Raw genomic sequence first — 18,551 nt, forward strand, 5'->3', positions numbered from 1 at the left:
CCAGAGCATGGCACAGGGGAAAAGCGCCCTGCAGGGAGAGGCGGGAGACGGGTTTCAAACAAAGCTTTGCCATACGGCATAAATCTGGGCAAAGCACCTAACCCTTGTGCCTCTGTTTTCTTGTCTGCATAGCATGGAAAACAATCATGATGAAATATTGCCTGTTCAACCAAACTCTTCTGTTTTCAAGAGTATAAAACTCAGGTACTAGGGGGGCTTGAAAAGGTAAGGTAACCTTGCAACTGACAAAGAAGAAAAATGACAGCTTAAAACATGGGAAATGACTCCAGGGCTGAATAGGAAAAGGGCAACATAAACCATGGCACATCAACACATGTAACAGCAAGTCACCTTTCAAAACCAGAGGGATTACTCAACAGTATATAAATTGGCATGGCTATTTTAGAGATGATTTTGGAGGATAAATTTTTGTGTTCATATTCTTTGATCCAGCATTTCTATTGCCAGAAATTTATCCTACAGATAAACTCCAGCATTTACAGAAAGTTCTATTTGAGGACATTCACTGCAATATTGCATATTTTTTTTTAAAAAAAGAATATAACTTAAACATCTACCATTGGAGGGCTGGTTAAACGTTAGGATTCATCCAGCATTGAACTCCACCCAAGGTAGCTCTGTGTCTGCTGTTTACGAAGATATCCAAGACTTCAAGTTTAATTATAAGATCATGTTTCAGACTAGCAGAAAAAGTTTATGAATTGTCAACACATGGAAATGTGTGCATGCAGCAATTCTAAATATAAAATAATGTAAAGCAGAAACAGAGACAAACCACAACTGCTCCAAAATACTCAGATAATGCTGATAAAAATCAGAAAAGGAAATGGAACATAGTGTTCAGTGTTCATTTTTTTTTAATATCATTAACTAAGTTCACGCACCTGTACAAAAAAATAAAAGACAAATGTTCTGTTTTAAATGTTAGATTCTGAGCTGGTGCTTTCTAAGATGATGATTTGTAAATTGCAGAGAAAACTCAGGCTGGCCACTTCATGAGGGTACACCTGCCCACCTTGGGTGCGCTGTAGGCTGAGGCTGACTTGGTTTTGATTCCCAGAGGATTGCTAATCCAGGACTATCCGGGTTGGAAAGTAACAGACTCCAGAGACCTTCTGCAATTGTGGGAAAAGTACAGTAAACCTGGTCCCAGACAGAAAGGCTGCGGACAGGGAGGCCAGACTTCTCAGTCCCATTTGGGAGATGGCAGCCTTGGGCTAGAGAACTTTCTATCATTCAGTCAATTATCTCCAGAAGTGCAGTCAGCATCAGCACTGTACTCAGTGCTGGGTATACAGCAGATAACAAAACAGATGTTGTCTCTGCCTTTGTGGGCCCCATAGTCTAGCAGGGGAGACAGACCTGAATCCGACGGTCACACAGCGAGTGGGAAATGACTATGGCCTGAAGGTGTTGGGAAGGTGAGCTGGAAGTGCTTGGAGGTCTGCAGAGGGTGGTCTTTCCCAGAGAACTGGCATAGGGTGGGGGAGGAAGAACATGAACCTCTTTGCTACCATTGGATAGAGAACAATTGCCCCCCCTCAATGAGAGGGGCAGCCACTGAAATGTCCCTAGAGCCTCTGAGGGTGGGTGGTGGGGGTAGTGTGAGGCGAGTGTGGGGGCTGGCAGGGTGGGGACACAGCTCTCGCTGGTGAAAGCTGAAAGAGACCCCAGGGACCAAGCCCTCCACAAACAGATCCTAGTTTGTGCCTTGACCTCTCCATCCAGACAAAAAGCAAAGAGCATAGAAAATATGTGTTACACCAAGAAAAAAAAAAAAAATCAAAGATCAGAAAACCCAAATAGACAATTCCATTTGTAAAGTGTAAATGCACACATACACATCCTGCCCAAAATGCGTGCAAGTGCCCAACAGCTCAGCCTGTGTGGACCACGGCTATCTAGAGATGATCACCTTGTCTCCACCTACAAGTCTCCACAGGCTGAGCTAATTTTTTGACAGAGGCGGGCCTGGAAGGCCAAGGGAAAGAATGCTGTCAAGTCAGGTGTGGTATGTGTGTTTAGGATTCTGTCCTGTGCAACACAGGTTACTGCAGTGCAATAGAGCAGGTGGAGATAAGGTCAGATCCACCTGCCCAGGCCTAAGCTCTGGCTCTGCCCTCAAGCCATGTGCCCTCAGGCAAGTGACTTGCAGAGGCTTGGTTTCCTTGTGGGTAAAATGGGAATAGGCTTTGGGATGAGGAATGAATGCATGTCATTTACTACATCAAGTAGAGGGACACGGAGTACACAGTAAACATTGGCTGTCATTGTATCTTCTGCAGACTCTACCCACTTTGCAGTCAAGGGGTACAAGAGGACCGGAAAGGAAGTTCTGTTAAACAGTGGCTACTAACAAGTGGGCTTCACTTCTGAGAACATAAGCCCGAAGCCTCAGAGTGGCTGTGCATGGGTGGCACTCTGGAGGCGATTCACCTTGGGGAGCCCGTGACCAGTTCCCAGCAGCTTCCCACCCACTACAAGCTGCAGAGTCCAAGGAGAGGGGAAGGCCTGACTTTTATAAGAACTGATCAAGGGCAGAACAAAAGGGTTATCCTACAGGAAGCCATATCACAGGTTCATTCAAAAGAGACCCCATGTAGGAGGGGCTGCCAGAGCCATTAGCACCGAGAACCATGAGTCAGACCTATTACAAACAGGTGCTTTCCAGTTCCCGGCAGAGACGTTCTTTATCATTGAACGTTCAAGGTGGAGCACATCTAAGTGGTCTGGGGAGTGTGCTTTACAAAGGATTCCACTGATGAATCCTTCATGGAGTGAGTCATCCCCCTCTAACTTTCCCGCTTTATAATGTGGATTTCCCATCTGCGTTCCCATGGTGGACTTCTTTGATGTATTGCTGACCAGCACTCGTGGCGGCAGACGGCAGGCGGGTGAACGCTCCCTACAAAGCCTTCGGGAGCCTGGGAAGCTGCAAAGGCTGAAGGAAAACACCTCTGATGAGAGACTAGGGCAGATGATTCCTCCAGAAGAGAAGGCGAATGGGCATATACCAACACGCCTCGGCTTTACGACTGCTATTCAGAGACTAGAGCAGGCGTCCCCAAACTGCGGCCCCCTGAGGCCATTTATCCGGCCCCCTGCCACACTTCAGGAAGGGACACCTCTTTCATTGGTGGTCAGTGAGAGGAGCACAGTATGTGGCGGCCCTCCAATGGTGTGAAGGACAGTGAACTGGCCCCCTGTGTAAAAAGTTTGGGGACGCCTGGACTAGAGACTAGTTCCATGGGGAACACAGGAGGGGAGAGGCCTCAAAATGTAACCTGGCAGATTCAGGTTGGATACAATGAAGTATTTCTGGACTGTGATACTGTGATGACCGGGGCAGGTGGAGACTTCCCTTCTCTGGCAGGACATGGGCTGCCCCTGCTGAGAGGCAGATGGATTAGATGCTCTCACATGGTCCCCGACTGTCCCCATACAGCACTTCCAATTCTCAAACATCTGACATCGAAATCAACTCAACTGTTAGGACTTCACAAAAAGGTTTTTCTTTTTTTTTAAAGAATCTGAATTTGCGAGAAAGAAAACCATATGTCCACAAGAAGACTTATTCAAGAATGTTCCTAGCTGCCTCGTTCGTAATACTCCAAATCTGTGAACAATCCTAGTGCCCATCAATGAGCGAATGGATAAACAGATTGTGAACTATTCACAGGATGGAATACTACTCAGCAACAAAAGGAACAAACTGCAGACACACGCAATGGCACGGGTGAATCTCCAGAGAAGACCAGAAATATGGTAAGCATCATATGAATCTGTTTCCACAAAGCACCAGCGCAGGCAATGTTAATCCGTGCCAGGAGAAAGTCAGCACAACGGTTGCTTGTGTTGGGCAGCTGAGAATGGCCAAGACAGAACTTTCTGGATGATGGAAATGTTCTATATCTTGTTTTGGGTGATAAGGACACCAGGGGTAAACAACTATCAAAACTCACTCAATTATTTTATATATGGGCACATTATACGCAAACTCTATCTCAATTTAAAAAAAGACAGAAAAATTATGGACTCAGGGTTCTGTAATTTACAGTCTTCCAACTATGTTTTCCCTTGGGTTGTATCATATTGAGCAGGTTATTTAAACTCTCCAGGTCTCCGTTTCCCCTCTAACAATAGCACCAGCCTCAGAGAGGTCTTGAAGATGAACCAAGTTATTACGTGTACTCGTGGGAATGCTCAACACACCCTCGCTATTATTATAGTTTATTATTCCACTTCTACTTTCAACCAGCATAAAGGAAGAGTGCTTCGAAAATACTTTAAAACCTCACTCATGGGCTATGTCAAGTAATGAGAGATTTCTGGGGCTCCCGCCCAAGTTGGGGCAGTCCTGCACCGTCGCTATGTGGTGAAGTGTGTCCCCTCAAAATTCATATATTAAATCCGAGCACACAGTATACCTCAGAATATGACTGCATTTGGAGATAGTTACCCCTTTGAAAACCCTAAGTTAAAATAAGGTCATCGGGGTGGCCCTAATCCAGTGTCTGATATCCTTATAAAGAGAGGAGATTAGGGCCCAGGCACAATGGCTCACACCTGTAATCCCAGCATTTCGGGAGGCCGAGGTGGATGGATCACCTGAGGTCAGGAGTTTGAGAACAGCCTGGCCAACATAGCGAAACCCTGTCTCTACTAAATATACAAAGTTAGCCAGGTGCGGTGGCAGGTGTCTGTAATCCCAGCTACTCTGGAGGCTGAGGCAAGAGAATTGCTTGAACCTGGGAGGCAGAGGTAGCAGTGGGTGGAGATCACGCCACTGTACTCCAGCCTGAGTGACAGAGAAAGTCTGTTTCAAAATAAACAAAAACAGAGAGGAGATTAGGGCCGGGCAGGTGGCTCAAGCCTGTAATCCTGGCACTGTAATCCTGGCCGAGGCAGGGCAGATGGCTTGAGCCCAGGAGCAAGACCAGCCTAGGCAACATGGCAAAATCCCATCTCTACCAAAGAAAGAAAAAGGAAAAAAGCTGGGCATGGTGGCATGCACCTGTAGTCCCAACTACGTGAGAGCCCAGGAGGTTGAGGCTGCAGTGAGCCATGACTGCGCCACTGTACTCCAGCCTGGGTGACAGAATGAGCCTCCGCCTCAAAAAAGTTAAATAAAAAGAGGAGATTGGGACACAGACACAGAGGAAACCCACGTGAGGACACAGGGAGAAGACAGCCACCAGCGGGCCAGGGAGAGGCCTCGGGAGAGGCCAAACCGGTTGGTACCTTGATCTTAAGACTTCTGGCCTCCAGAAGCATGAGAAAATAAGTGTTTGTAGCGCCCAGCCTGTGGTCCTTAGCTGCGGCAACCTGCACGGACTCACAGCGTTTGTCTGCAAAGAGGCCTCTGGCCCCCCGGGACCCACACTCACTGCTGCTTTTGGTGTAGAGCCGGAGGAGCTCCGCCAGGCAGCTCTTCTTCACCAGCGCTGTGCTGCTCAGGTTCTCCTGGTCCAGGATCTTGAGGAAGTCATCCAACTCTGTCAGAAGCTGCTCCAGGGCTAGGGACAGAAAACAGAAGACACTTACAGCACCTGCCCTCTCTCCAAAGGCCCAGCTCAGATATACCTCGAACCCTCTAGTTCCAAGAGGAAGGGTTTGGTGTGAGGTCGGGCAGCTTGTCGGGGGAGTGGGCAGGAGGTGGGATTCCCAGCTTCAGGGCCACAGGGAGAGACAAACGGGCCTTTGGCTTGGAGATGAACAGCCCCCGCTGAAGCCCCAGGCCTACCAGGTGCTGGAGGAGTGACGACGGCCTCATCCACCAACATTCTATCTCCTCCACTGCCAACGTCTGCCCTCCCAGGACTCTCCAGGAAACTAAGGAAGCACTACCTCCAAAGCGTTTTGAGGGCTGTTGAGCTCTGCTGTTGGAGCTGCGGCTAGAATCAGGGTTGGTCTCATCCTGATCCTCTGGGTGGCTCTGGGCCCATTACTTCTTAGGTCCTTTAGGTCAAATGCTTTGTCAAGTTCCTTCCAGCTCTGAAGTTTTATAGTTCCAAGCCACACCTTGGCTGCATGGCTTTAAAGTACTAATCTGCTCACAGGTTGTCCATGTTTAAAAGCCACACCTGAGGCCGCAAGCAGTGGCTCACACCTGTAATCCCAGTACTTTGGGAGGCCGAAGTGGGAGGATCTTGAGGTCAGGAGATCAAGACTATCCTGGCCAATATGGTGAAACCCCGTCTCTACTAAAAATACAAAAGTTAGCTGGGCATGGTGGTGCACGCCTGTAGTCCCAAGTACTGGGGAGGCTGGGGCAGGAGAATCAGTTGAACTGGGGAGGCAGAGGTTGCAGTAAGCCGAGATCATGCCACTGCACTCCAGCTTGGCAAGAGACTGGGACCCCGTCTCAAAAAACAAAACAAAAACAAAACGAAAAGCCACACCTGTTCCTCAGAAGCCCCACCTGGCCTCCAAAGCCCTGCAGAGTGCAGCAGCCTCACCCATGGTCACTGTCACACTCCACAGCCCCGACACTGCACCGCTCTCTCCTCCTCTGGCTTTCATGCTTCAGGGTCTCCTCTGCTAAATCACGCCTGTCCCTCTGTTACCGGTGGTAGTTACCATGCGGATCTGCAGCAGCCTCAGTTCTTGCCTCCTCAGAAGAAAGAATTTGACTGAGGCGAGTTCCGGCGCAGAAGTAAAGGTTTGTTAAAAAGCTTTAGCTGGGCATGGTGGCTCACACCTGTAATCCCAGCACTATCAGAGGCCAAGAGTTCGAGACAAGCCTGACCAATGTGGAGGAAACCCCATCTCTACAAAAAAAAATACAAAATTAGCCAGGCTAATTGTATTATGCGAGCTCCTATAATCCCAGCTACTCGGGAGGCTGAGGCAGGAGAATCGCTAGAACCCGGGAGGCGGAGATCACTCCATTGCACTCCAACATGGGCAACAAGAGTGAAACTCCGTCTCAGGAAGAAAAAAAAAAAAAAAAAACTCTAGAACAGTAGGGAAAGGAAAAAGCAGTCCAGCTTGGAACACAGCCACATGGGCAACTTGAGAAACCAAGCGTGAGGACTGACCCCGTCACTTGGCGTTTTATACACTGGCATACTTCCGGGATCTCGCGTTACTTGTCCTGCCCAAAAGCTTACTGGGAAGCTGCCATTGGTTTCAGATGTTTTCCATTAGGAGCCTGCCTTTCCCTGCACTGGCTGTGACCAATGATTACTTAGAGAAACAGTTAACAACTGCCTGTCCATCACCCCATGGTTCATCCAACACTCCTAGTGTGTGGGGCAGGGTGGGGCGCCCTCTCCTGCCCTGCTCATGTCTAACGAGCTACCCACTGTAACACCTCAGGTCTTGGTCTAGATAACATTCCTCCTGAGACCCCTTCTCTGGGCCTCTTTAACAGATAATCCCATGTTACCAGCACTGGCCTCTGGGGTGGGCTAAATATTGAGCCTCCAATGATGTGCATGACTTGACCCCCCGAATCTGTGAATATGCTACTTGACATAGCAAAGGGATGTCACAAATGTGATTTAATTAAGGAGATTATCCTGGTTTGTGCAGGTGAGCCCTTACAAGAGGGAGGGAGGCAGGTAAGAGTCAGGGAGATAAGATGCCACCATGTTGGCTTTGGGGCTGGAGGAAGGGACCATGAGCCAAGGAACACAGGGGGCTTCTGGAATCTGGAAAAGGCGAGGAAGTAGATTCTTTCCTAGAGCCTCCAGAGAAACAGAGCTCCGTGGCCCCCTCTCAGATTCGGATCTCCAGAACTGTAAATTAATGAGTTCATGTTGCTTTATGTCACCAAGTTTGGTAGTTTGTTACAACAGCAATAAGAAACTAAGACACCCTCTCACAGCTCTGATTGCGCCATAGTGTAGCTGTCTGCATCACCATTTAGCTGCAAACTCCAAGGACAGGCTTTGTGTGGAGCTCACATTTCCAGGGCCCAGCACAATGTCCAATAAATATTTGTGGACTTGGGTGGACGCACTGGCTCATGCCTGTAATTCTAGCAGTTTCGGAGGCCAAGGTGAGTGGATTGCCTGAGCTCGGGAGTTTGAGACCAGCCTGGGGAACACAGTGAAACCCCATCTCTCTTGGCCGGATACGGTGGCTCACGCCTGTAATCCCAGCACTATGGGAGGCCGAGATGGGTGGCTCACCTGAGGTCAGGAGTTCAAGACCAGCCTGGCCAACATAGTGAAACTCCATCTCTATTAAAAAAAAAAAAAAAAAAAAAAAAAAAAGTAAAAAGTAAAAAGAAAAAAGAAAAAAAAAAGAAATCCCATCTCTACCAAAGATACAATAAATTAGCTGGGCATGTTGGCGTATGCCTGTAATCACAGCTACTCGGGAGGCTGAGACAGGAGAATCGCTTGAACCTGGGAGGCAGAGGTTGTAGTGAGCCGAGATTGCACCATTGTACTCCAGCCTAGGCGACAGAGGGAGACTTAGTCTCAAAAAAAAAACTGTTGACTAAATGAGTAAATGAAAGTTTAGTGGCCTGGATTAGAATTAAAGACAAGCCCACTAAAAATCCAGGTATCTAGCAGGTCCTATCTAGCCAAAATATTGGAACAGATGGAATTTTTCAAAGCATCTCCTCCACTTATCTAGCTTATATAATACAGTCACAACACTGAGAACCCAAACATTCTTCCCCCAAATGGTGTCCATGAGACCACAGAGTTTTGTTGTTGTTGTTTGTGTTGTTTTATGTGTTTTTTTTTTTTTTTTTTTTTTTTGAGTTGGAGTTTCACTCTTGCTGCCTAGGCTGGAGTGCAATGCTGTGATCTTGGCTCACCGCAACCTCCACCTCCTGAGTTCAGGCAATTCTCCTGCCTCAGCCTCCCGAGTAGCTGGGATTACAGGCATGCATCACTACCTCACCTGGCAAATTTTGCATTTTTAGGAGGGAAGGGGTTCCTCTATGTTGGTCAGACTGGTCTCGAACTCCCGACCTCAGGTGATCCACCCACCTCCGCCTCCCAAAGTGCTGGGATTACAGGCGTGAGCCACTGTGCCTGGCTCTGACTCCTAGAGTTTACCACATGAACGAGCTGTTCTGAAACCTGGACCCCAGCAACTTGCCCACCATCTAGAACCCTTGGCCCCTCCTGATTTCCTCGTGACTGCTCTGCTCTAGCCAGCATAAGCTCCCCGTCTGCATGGGCAGCCCTTCAGTTGTGACACTGTGAGGGCAAGTCAGTGGCTCAGGACAAACAGGCACTTTGTGGGAAGCCTGCACTTATTTGCTCTCCTCACCTCCAACCCGCTTGTCTCCCTGGCATTGCTGGTAAATGCCACCATGACACTGAGCAGATTTACAAATAACTAGCAAGGAGGGAAGGAGGGAGGGAGGGAGGCTGCCACTGGGCACACCAGAGTACAGGGCAGAGACTAAGCTCTTCGAGTAGTCAAATGTTTGCCCAAAGAAGCATCAGTGGGGATCAGTTACTATGGGCATCACTAGAGGTTGCACCCAGCAAAAGTTGCCCTATTGACTTTGACCTTAACCAGTAGGGCCTCCCACCATCTGACCCAGGGGAGCTTCTCTGCTAGAGCTAGAGGCCTCTGCCCCATGCCCTGCTGTAGCCAGACTGGCTCACCAAGGGCCGGGAGCCACACTGCCAGCATCACAGTGCCCTCATCCAAGGCAGTGGTGCTGCTGGGCCTGGATGACTGAGCTGAACCGGAGCAGAACAGGAGACAGCACCAAGATGGGAAAACTGAATTCAACAAGGAAATGAAAGGAGGGCGACGGTGGCAAAATCCCAACTCTTGCCTGAGATAAAGTCAGAAGGGACCATAATCCAGCTTGATTAATGTGACCCCTGATGGTCTGCAAACAAACATTTCCTACCATCAAGTCCACGAGCATTGATTCAGCATCTACTAGGCTGGCCCACGGAAGCATTTAAAAGAAAGAACGGAGCATGGTCTCCCAACTCAAAGGCCTTAGCTCGTGTCGTGTTTTGTTTCTAACAGTTACTCATGAGTTTCCTGTCGGCTGCGGGAACTCAAGAGGCTCAAAAGCAGTGAGCTTAAAGAAGCCAAACCAGGGAGAATAAATTGAGGACAAGGACACTGGGCCTTGAACTCAGCCTCAGGGGACAAAGGAAAGTGAAAGGGCCTTGCAAGGCCATTGGGGTCTCAAGCTGCATTTTTCCTGACTTCTGAGTTTCTCAAGGCTGTCCCTCTGCTGCCACTTAAAAAAAAAAAAAAAAAAAGACACAGAAACTCTAAGTATCTTTTCACTTCCGCATCCGTGGCCATTCCCAAAAGCTGCCCAACTCCTGGAAAATGGCCTTTGTTTCTATTACACGTGAGCCAACATGTACCAACCAAAGGGTGGAAAGTGCCGGGCCTAGCCCCGGGGAGACAAAGGTGACCCAAGGGGTCTTCAGGCCTCCCAGGGGCCCAGTGAACACAGGGTAAAAAGAGAACTAATCCAGGGATGTTTCCAAGGACCAGCAATGCAATGAGGAAAGTGAGGCAATCTCTCAGGGAAAGGAATTTTGGCTTGTCATAGAGGAATGCATAGGAGCTCACTGGGGAGGAGCAGAGACATTTTAAGAAAAAGGGATGGCCGGGCACAGTAACTCACATCTGTAACATCTGTAAGTCCAATACTTTAGGAGGTCGAGGTGGGTGGGTCACCCAGTATCAGGAGTTCAAGACCAGCCTGGCCAAGACGGCGAAACCCTGTCACTACTGAAAATACAAAAACTAGCCAGGCATAGTAGCATGTGCCTGTAATCCCAGCTACTTGGGAGGATGAGGCAGGAGAATCGCTTGAACCCAGGAGGCAGAAGTTGCAGTGAGCCGAGATCACATCATTGCCCTCCATCCTGGGTGACAGTGAGACTCTGTCTCAAAAAAAAAAAAGAAAGAAAGAAAGAAAAAGAAAAAGAAAAAGGGATAAGATGCTCAGAAAACTTGAGCCCTGAAAGCACATGGTGTGTCTGGAAAACCACCCAGTGGCTCTGTGTATTGGGGGCACATGGAGCATGGTAGGGGAGGGGTGAGCTTCAAAGGGGAGAAGGTGGGCTTTGAGGCCAAAACTGTGGATTGGGGTGATGCAGATGAAGAGGACTTTATCGTCCTTCTTAGGAGTTTGCGCCTCATTCGGCAGGGCCATGCAAGGCTGTTTTTCAAGCAGCCTAGAGAGAATAATCCTGAAACAGTGGGGAGGATGGATGGAAGGGGTTGGCAGCGGAAGCAGGGAAGCCAGTTAGATGAAAACTCATGAATGCATATGGAATGATGAGGGTGTGAGCTAATCACAGCAGCTGTGCCCCATGCCATCAGCTGTGCCCCATGCCATCAGCTGTACCACCTCAATTCCCACAACCACCCTGCAAGCACGCAGCTGCGGGAATGGGCTAAGGAGGCTGAACAACCTAATTTGGCTAATCCTTGGTGAGCTGTGGCATGGGGGATCAAATCCAGTCACTTCCAAGTTCCAAGCACTTGTGTCTGCCATCCATCCGTTGGCTGTAGTCATTCCAAGGGAGCCAGGAAAGTGTATCTGAGTCATGGCTTCTGCCCTTCAGTCCTTCGTACTCCACAAGGTAAAGGGTGTAAAGATGAAGAAAAAGAGTGGACCGGAGACACGAGACAGGGAGAGCCCACAGGACCTGCCAACATACGTCGGCACTGAGTGGTGGAGACGCTGAATGGCGTCAGACACTGGTGAACCAGGCAGCCGTGGTGCCTGCCTGTCGGGGAGCTGGGGGGGGCAGGCAGATGTGTGGGGGAGAGTGACTCTCGGGTGCTGTCTGCTGAGGACAATGTCAATACCCTCGTTTTCTTCTAGGCTGTGGCAGGTAAAGGGAAGCCCCAGGGTTGAAGGAACGCAGGCCTGGGGATGACAGAGGGTCAGAAGGCAAGGCTGTTACTCCCCTTCCACTATAGATCAATATCATTATTCCAGGTCCAGCCAGCCCTTCTCCATGAAGCCACCGTAACCAGCGGCACTCAGCCCTCTTACTAGCACTACCTCCCGAGGTTGTGGACTGTTCAAACCAGTTGCGCACAGTCATCTGGGTGTGTGTCCATCTCTGGGGCTAAGCAGAAGCTCTTTCTGCTCAAGGGTCATGTTTTGTAGATTTGGGTGTCTGACAAGGTGCTAAGCACACCGGAGCCCATCAGTGATTCTCCTCCAGACACACCCTTTCAGGATCCAGCTCCAGGCTTGGGGAAATAACAATCAACAAAGGCAAGGCCCCAGTGTGTGCCAACCTCTGTGACATTTTTCAGCCCCCAGGGCTCAGAGGGATGGGCATCCCTTAGAGGAATGTGGCTGCTGCCCGAGGCCCTGGAACCCGCTCGCCACATTTCCTTTCTCCCCCACCATCCCCCACACTTTCATTTTGGTCTCTTCCTCGTCCTCCCATGGAGGGAGGGAGACATAAATGTGTTGTTCATTCTGGAAACTGTAGGCCCTTGTGCAGGCTTTCCATCCCGGCTCTGTTAAAGTTCAAGGTTGTCTGCTCAGGGTCAATAAGATTCTTGTTCGGGACTTCCAAGGCCCACGCAGGGCTGGGCGGTTCAACTGCTCGATTCATTGCCCTCGGCCGTGGTGATGACCTCCTCCCCCAGCTTTTCTCATCTTGAGGCTGTCTTGCTTTTTGGTCACTAAGTTCCCAACCATAAATGCCTTCCTGACACGCTGAAAAAGCCACTCTTCATGGTTTCCCTGCTGTTTTATGCACACATTTTTATTTATTCAGCTGCATTTGCTGAAGACCTGAGATGAACATGATTTTCCTTCCCAATGTCAAGCTGAGCAGACCTGCGCTTTATGTAGAAAGACATGCACCCCTCACCCCAACGGTTCCCAAGATCAAGATCAAGCCACTGAGTGTACTATCCTCATGAGCCCAACTGCTGGGGAGCAGTCAGAGTCAGGAGCCTTGTGAAGGTTTCTCCGAGAAGCAACAGCATCCTGCAGATACCAGGGAGGGAGGAAAATGTCGAAGAACTTCCTCCTGATCAGAGAGGGCTCTCAAGCTCTCAAGAAGAGCTTCTGGAAAAATAGACCCCTCTTTTTTAGTGCATATGGAATGTGCACTAAAGAGGGGTGACCTCAGAGCAAATGCCCCCTTTCTTCAAAAATGCAAAACACTGAGTCAGCCTTTACCAAGTATCTACTGCGTGTCTGGCCTGTTCATAGAAAGTAGGATTTTTTTTTCTTATTTTTATTTTACTTTACTTGTTTTTTGAGACAAGGTCTCACTCTGTCATCCAGGCTGGAGTGCCATGGTGCAATAATGACTCACTGCAGCCTTAACCTCCTGGGCTCAAGTGATTCTCCTGCCTCAGCCTCCCATAAGTAGCTGGAACTATAGGCAGGCACCACCACACCCTGCTAAGTTTTAAATTTTTGGTAGAGACAGAGTCTAGCGATGTGGCCCAGGCTGATCTTGAGCTTCTGGCCTCAAGGGATCCTCCTGCCTCAGCCTCCCAAAGAGCTGGGATTGCAGGTATGAGCCACCACGCGCAGCCCTCTTTCTTTTTTGTGATGGTAAAAATACAGATAACATAAAATGTACTATTTTAACCATCTTAAAGTTTACAATTCAGTGATGTTAAGATTCCCAGTGTTGTGCAACCATTACCACGATCTAGTTCCAGAGCTTTACTACCTCAAAGGAGAATTCATTAGGCAGTGACTTCCCTGTTTCCTCCTATGCTGAGAGGCTGGCAACCACAAATCTGCTTTCTGTCCAGTAGATTTGCCTATTCTGGGTATTTCGTATAAACATCGCATCCCGTTTCTTTCCCATAGCATCATGTTTTCAAGACTCATCCATGTTGTAGCATGTATGGCTACTTCCTTCTTAAGACCAAATATAATTTGATTATATGGATATACAACATTCTACTTATCCATTCATTATTGATAAGGCAATGAATTTTTTAAACAAAAAACTTTTTTATTGGGATATAATATAAATACAGTAAACTCTCTGTCTTTTTTTCTTTTTTTTTTTTGAGATGGAGTTTCACTCTTGTCACCCAGGCTGGAGTGCAGTGGTATGATCTTGGCTCACTACAACCTCCACATTCCTGGTTCAAATGATTCTCCTGCCTCAGCCTCCCAAGTAGCTGGGATTACAGGCACCCACCACCACGCCCAGCTAATTTTTTTTGCAGTTTTAGTAAAGACCGGGTTTCATCATGTTGGCCAGGCTGGTCTCAAACTCCTGACATCAAGTGATCCACCCGCCTCGGCCTCCCAAAGTGCAAGGATTTACAGGCATGAGCCACCATGCCTGGCCAACTCTCCTGTATTTGCTGAGCAATTCTATTCATTTTGACAAGCACCCTCAGAGCTGTGTTAACCGTGACTGCCACAATGAAGGCACAGAAGCTTCCCACTACCCAGGAAAGTTTCTCCATGCAGCCCCCTCCCTAATCCCAGACCATGGCAGCATGGATAGCATTTGGAGTCTGACTTCTTTTACTTAACATAAGGCGTATGAGATTCATCCAGGTTGCAATGCATGAGAAGTTTATTCCTTTTTCTTTCTAGGAAGAATCTTTATAGCCCCTTTGCTAGGCACTCTGCACAGAACAGCAGTTCCTGCATTCCAGCACCACGCTCTCAAAGGCACCTTACTGCTGACTTTAGAGGACGTTCCCTGCTTAAGTTCACAGAATGTATGGCCACTCTGAGACATGCATATAAGAGGCAAAGCAGTGATTGTCAGTCCAGGCTGCACCCTAGAATCACCTGGGGAAATTCAAAAGTCCTGATGCCTGGGTGCACCCCCAGAGACTCTGCCGTCATTGCTCTGGGTGTAACCTGGCACAGGACTTTTCAGTCTTCCCAGGTGAGTCTAATGCACAGCCAAGGTTAAGAACCACCTAAAGTTGCAATAATTTGCTTTATGAAGTCATTTTACCTTATAAAATTATGTGTCAAGTTCCTTAAAAAGCACACTTTCATAGTGCTCCTATATGACAATTCTGATCTACATGTAGAACTTTTTAGGCTCATGCCTGTTACGTAAAGTCAGATATACTTGAAAATATGTTTTCTCCTAAAGTCCTTTTCCTTCTGGACAGTAAGAGTGCAGAAGGCTGGGCTGGGGCCGGGTGCAGTGGCTCATGCCTGTAATCCCAGCACTTTGGGAGGCCAAGGTGGATGGATCACTTGAGGTCAAGGGTTCGAGACCAACCTGGCCAACGTGGCAAAACCTGCCTCTGCTAAAAATGCAAAAATAAGCTGGGCGTGATGACACACACTTGTAATCCCAGCTACTCAGGAGGATGAGGCATGAGAATTGCTTGAACCCAGGAGGCGGAGGTTGCAGTGAGCTGAGATCACACCATTGCACTCCAGCATGGGTGACAACGGTGAAACTCTGTCTCAAAAAAAAAAAAAAAAAAAAAGAAAAGAAAGAAAAGAAAAGAAAAAAGAAGGCTGAGCCAGGTGTGGTGGCACGCACCTGCAGTGCCAGCAACCCTGGAGGTGAGAGGATCCCCTGAGTCCAGGAGTTCAAATCCAGCCTGGGCAAGATAATGAGACTCTGTCTCTTAAAAAAAAAAAAAAAAAAAAAAAGCCAGAGCGTAGAAGGCAAAGGTCAAAATGTCTCAAGACGTCTATATGTTTACATATCACTGTGCTCAGTTTTTTTGTCCTGCCTAAGCAAGTGGGAGCGCTTATCACTGAAAATCAGCACCCAAAGCAGACTGTAGTCATTTCTGCCTGCTTGAAACTCAGGAAACTTAGCCAGAAATGTAAATAACTTTCGCCAATGTAAATACTCAAGAAGTTTTTCTTTATCTCCATCTCCAAGAAATGGCGAGAGAGAGGGAGGGGTTTTGCTTCACTTCCTAGCGCTGCGAATGCTCTGTTCCCATCCAGCCGACCCACAAGGGTCATCTTGCCATCATGCTTGCAAGATCTGCTTTTCCTCACCTATCTTTGAGTCTCATCACTTAAAACACTTTCCCCAGGAACAGCCCACACTCTGCAGTCCCAGATTAGCTGTTGAAACCGAGGAGATGGGACAGACGCTGGGCCGTGGCTTGCCCTACTGGAAAAACAAGTGAAGTTGCCCTCTGCTGACCTCTCCAGTAGAACAAACCTCCCCAAGAGCAGAATTCCAACCCCAGCTTAGGAGCCAGCTGGAGCCAAAGCTTCTCAGATAGGGCCTTTGAAAATTCACACAGTCGCCGGGCGCGGTGGCTCAAGCCTGTAATCCCAGCACTTTGGGAGGCCGAGGCGGGTGGATCACGAGGTCAAGAGATTGAGACCATCCTGGTCAACATGGTGAAACCCCGTCTCTACTAAAAATACAAAAAATTAGCTGGGCATGGTGGCGTGTGCCTGTAATCCCAGCTACTCAGGAGGCTGAGGCAGGAGAATTGCCTGAACCCAGGAGGCAGAGGTTGCGGTGAGCCGAGATCGTGCCATTGCACTCCAGCCTGGGTAACAAGAGTGAAACTCCGTCTCAAAAAAAAAAAAAAAAAGAAAAGAAAAAAGAAAAGAAAATTCACACAGTCACAGCTGAAGACATGAAACGAAGCACAGAGAGGGAGAAAAGACCTCAGTCCTGCCAAGGGCCACATCCACTCTGTCTTGAACTGCCCAGAAGCACTACCTGTCTGTCCAGCCCAACAGCACACAGGGCAAACTGAAAGCTCTGTGTGGGTAGGAACTATATCTTCTGGTTTGATTTCCTCCCCCACTTTGCCTAGATAGTGCTTTGCCAAGTTCTAGATAGTGCTAGATAATGCTAATCTAAGTTCAGTGCTTGGATAAACTTAGAAAACATCTGCTGACCATAAGACAGATAGACAGACGCATACCACCTGCCTTCACTAATGAAAGCTCCTCCTATTTAAAGGGTCTGGGCTGGCCAGTCCAGTAGGTCTTGGCAAAGGGTTCTCAAGTCCCCATCTGGCCCAGTTAACAGCTCTGAAGTGAGCTCCCAGAGGCAGCCCCTGGCAGCCGACAGGCTGGAAGGACAGGAGGCGTCACACTCTTGGGTGGTGCTCTGGTGGGATAATTTTCTCAAGGGTACAGGTGGGAAGGGCATGGAAGTGGCTTGCTCACCTATGGATCAGAATCAGAAAGAACCCAGGGTGACAGAAATCCAACCCCTGGGGCACTCCAGCAGTTCAGAGGGCATGTGGAGGCAGACTCGAGAACTCCAGGTTCCTGCAGCCACTGGGCTCCAGGCCAGACAAAGAGGCTTTGGGTTCCGGGAGACCTTTGTTCCTCAGCCCATTTAAGACATTCCTTAAATGCAATCTACCAGAAGAGTGGCTTCATTCAGAGCCAGCGGGGGCCAGTTATGCGGGTGGGAGGCACAGAGGTTTAGCTGGGTATCTCCCCGCATGGCAAGTCCCACAGCCAGCACAAACCATTTAGCCTAGAACAAGAGGCTGCTGGGGGTCACTCAAGTTCACATTGGAAAGACTGTGTCGGATAGGGAAAAAGAAGGCTGGAAAATGATAATAGCAATTATCTTTTGGTGGAGGGGTCATGGGAAATTTTCACGCCTTCTTTATAGCTTCCCCTGTTCCTCAACACAGAAAAGCATGAAGCTTTTACACAGAGAAAAGAAGCGATGCTGTGGCTGCTACATTTTCAGTTGGGCTATAAATCTAAGTTGGTAGGTTGGGCACGGTGGCTCATGCCTGTAATCCCAGGACTTTGGGAGGCCGAGGTGGGCAGATCACAAGGTCAGGAGTTTGAGACCAGCCTGGCCAACCTGGTGAAACCCCATCTCTTCTAAAAATGTAAAATAAAATAAGCCAGGCATGGTGGCAAGTGCCTGTAATCCCAGCTCGTTGGGAGGCTGAGGCAAGGAGAATCGCTTGAACCTGGCCACTGCACTCCAGCCCGGGCAACAGTGCAAGACTATGTCTCAAAAAACAAACAAACAAACAAACAAATATATACAGTTTGTCCCTGTTTACTTGATATCTGTATCAGAGAAAAAAGACACACATGGATGGAAGGGGGAAAAATCACTGTATGTCCGGATTTACTCTCTCCTTCCAGCATTTGGGTAATGACATCATTGGATGAGTGTGCCGGTCAGGACCTTTTCATCCTGTCCAGGCCTCTGCCTTCAAGGATGTCAAAATCAGCCCCAGCAATCCAAAGTGAACATCACCCTGACACTGGAGTCAGCCAGCCGGGAGGCACACGAGGCTGATTAGGTGCCCACTGGACCACCAGGCAAAAGCCCTTCCGTGGGGCTTCAAGGAAGCTGGGTGGGCTGCCCCAGGCCCCAAGCCTCTTTGGCCCCTGGTGGCTGCTGGAACCTGTAGTAACTCTCACCTTAACTTACACTCCCCCTGAACCGGGAGTGCCCTGAGAGTCAAGCTTCTCTTGCCCTGGGTTCTTGACCTTGCAATGAGCAGCCACCTCCACCTTCCCACAGGTACCACGTTCCAGATTCAAACTGCCAAAACATTCGTTCCACGTATTGGCTCACTCTTGGCTGTACCACATACTGGCTGTGTGGCCTTGGGGAGCTTAATGAGCCTCTCTCTGCTTCAGCTTCCCGGTTTGTAAAATGGGGCTA

At 48.7% G+C, this 18,551-nt stretch overlaps 1 protein-coding gene across 9 annotated transcripts in view; it reads right to left on the reverse strand.

Annotated features, from left to right (window-relative positions):
- AFAP1L2 (actin filament associated protein 1 like 2) overlaps positions 1–18,551 on the reverse strand; it is a 116,469-nt gene that overhangs the window by 43,869 nt on the left and 54,049 nt on the right. For all 9 annotated transcript variants that reach the window (XM_074382937.1, XM_074382934.1, XM_074382933.1 and 6 more), the window contains one exon: positions 5,409–5,537. In XM_074382937.1, coding sequence (XP_074239038.1) covers positions 5,409–5,537 — 129 coding nt within the window. The remainder of the gene's footprint in view (positions 1–5,408; positions 5,538–18,551) is intronic.

The sequence above is a fragment of the Saimiri boliviensis genome, chromosome 12 (assembly GCF_048565385.1).
Source record: "Saimiri boliviensis isolate mSaiBol1 chromosome 12, mSaiBol1.pri, whole genome shotgun sequence".
NCBI lineage: Eukaryota > Metazoa > Chordata > Mammalia > Primates > Cebidae > Saimiri > Saimiri boliviensis.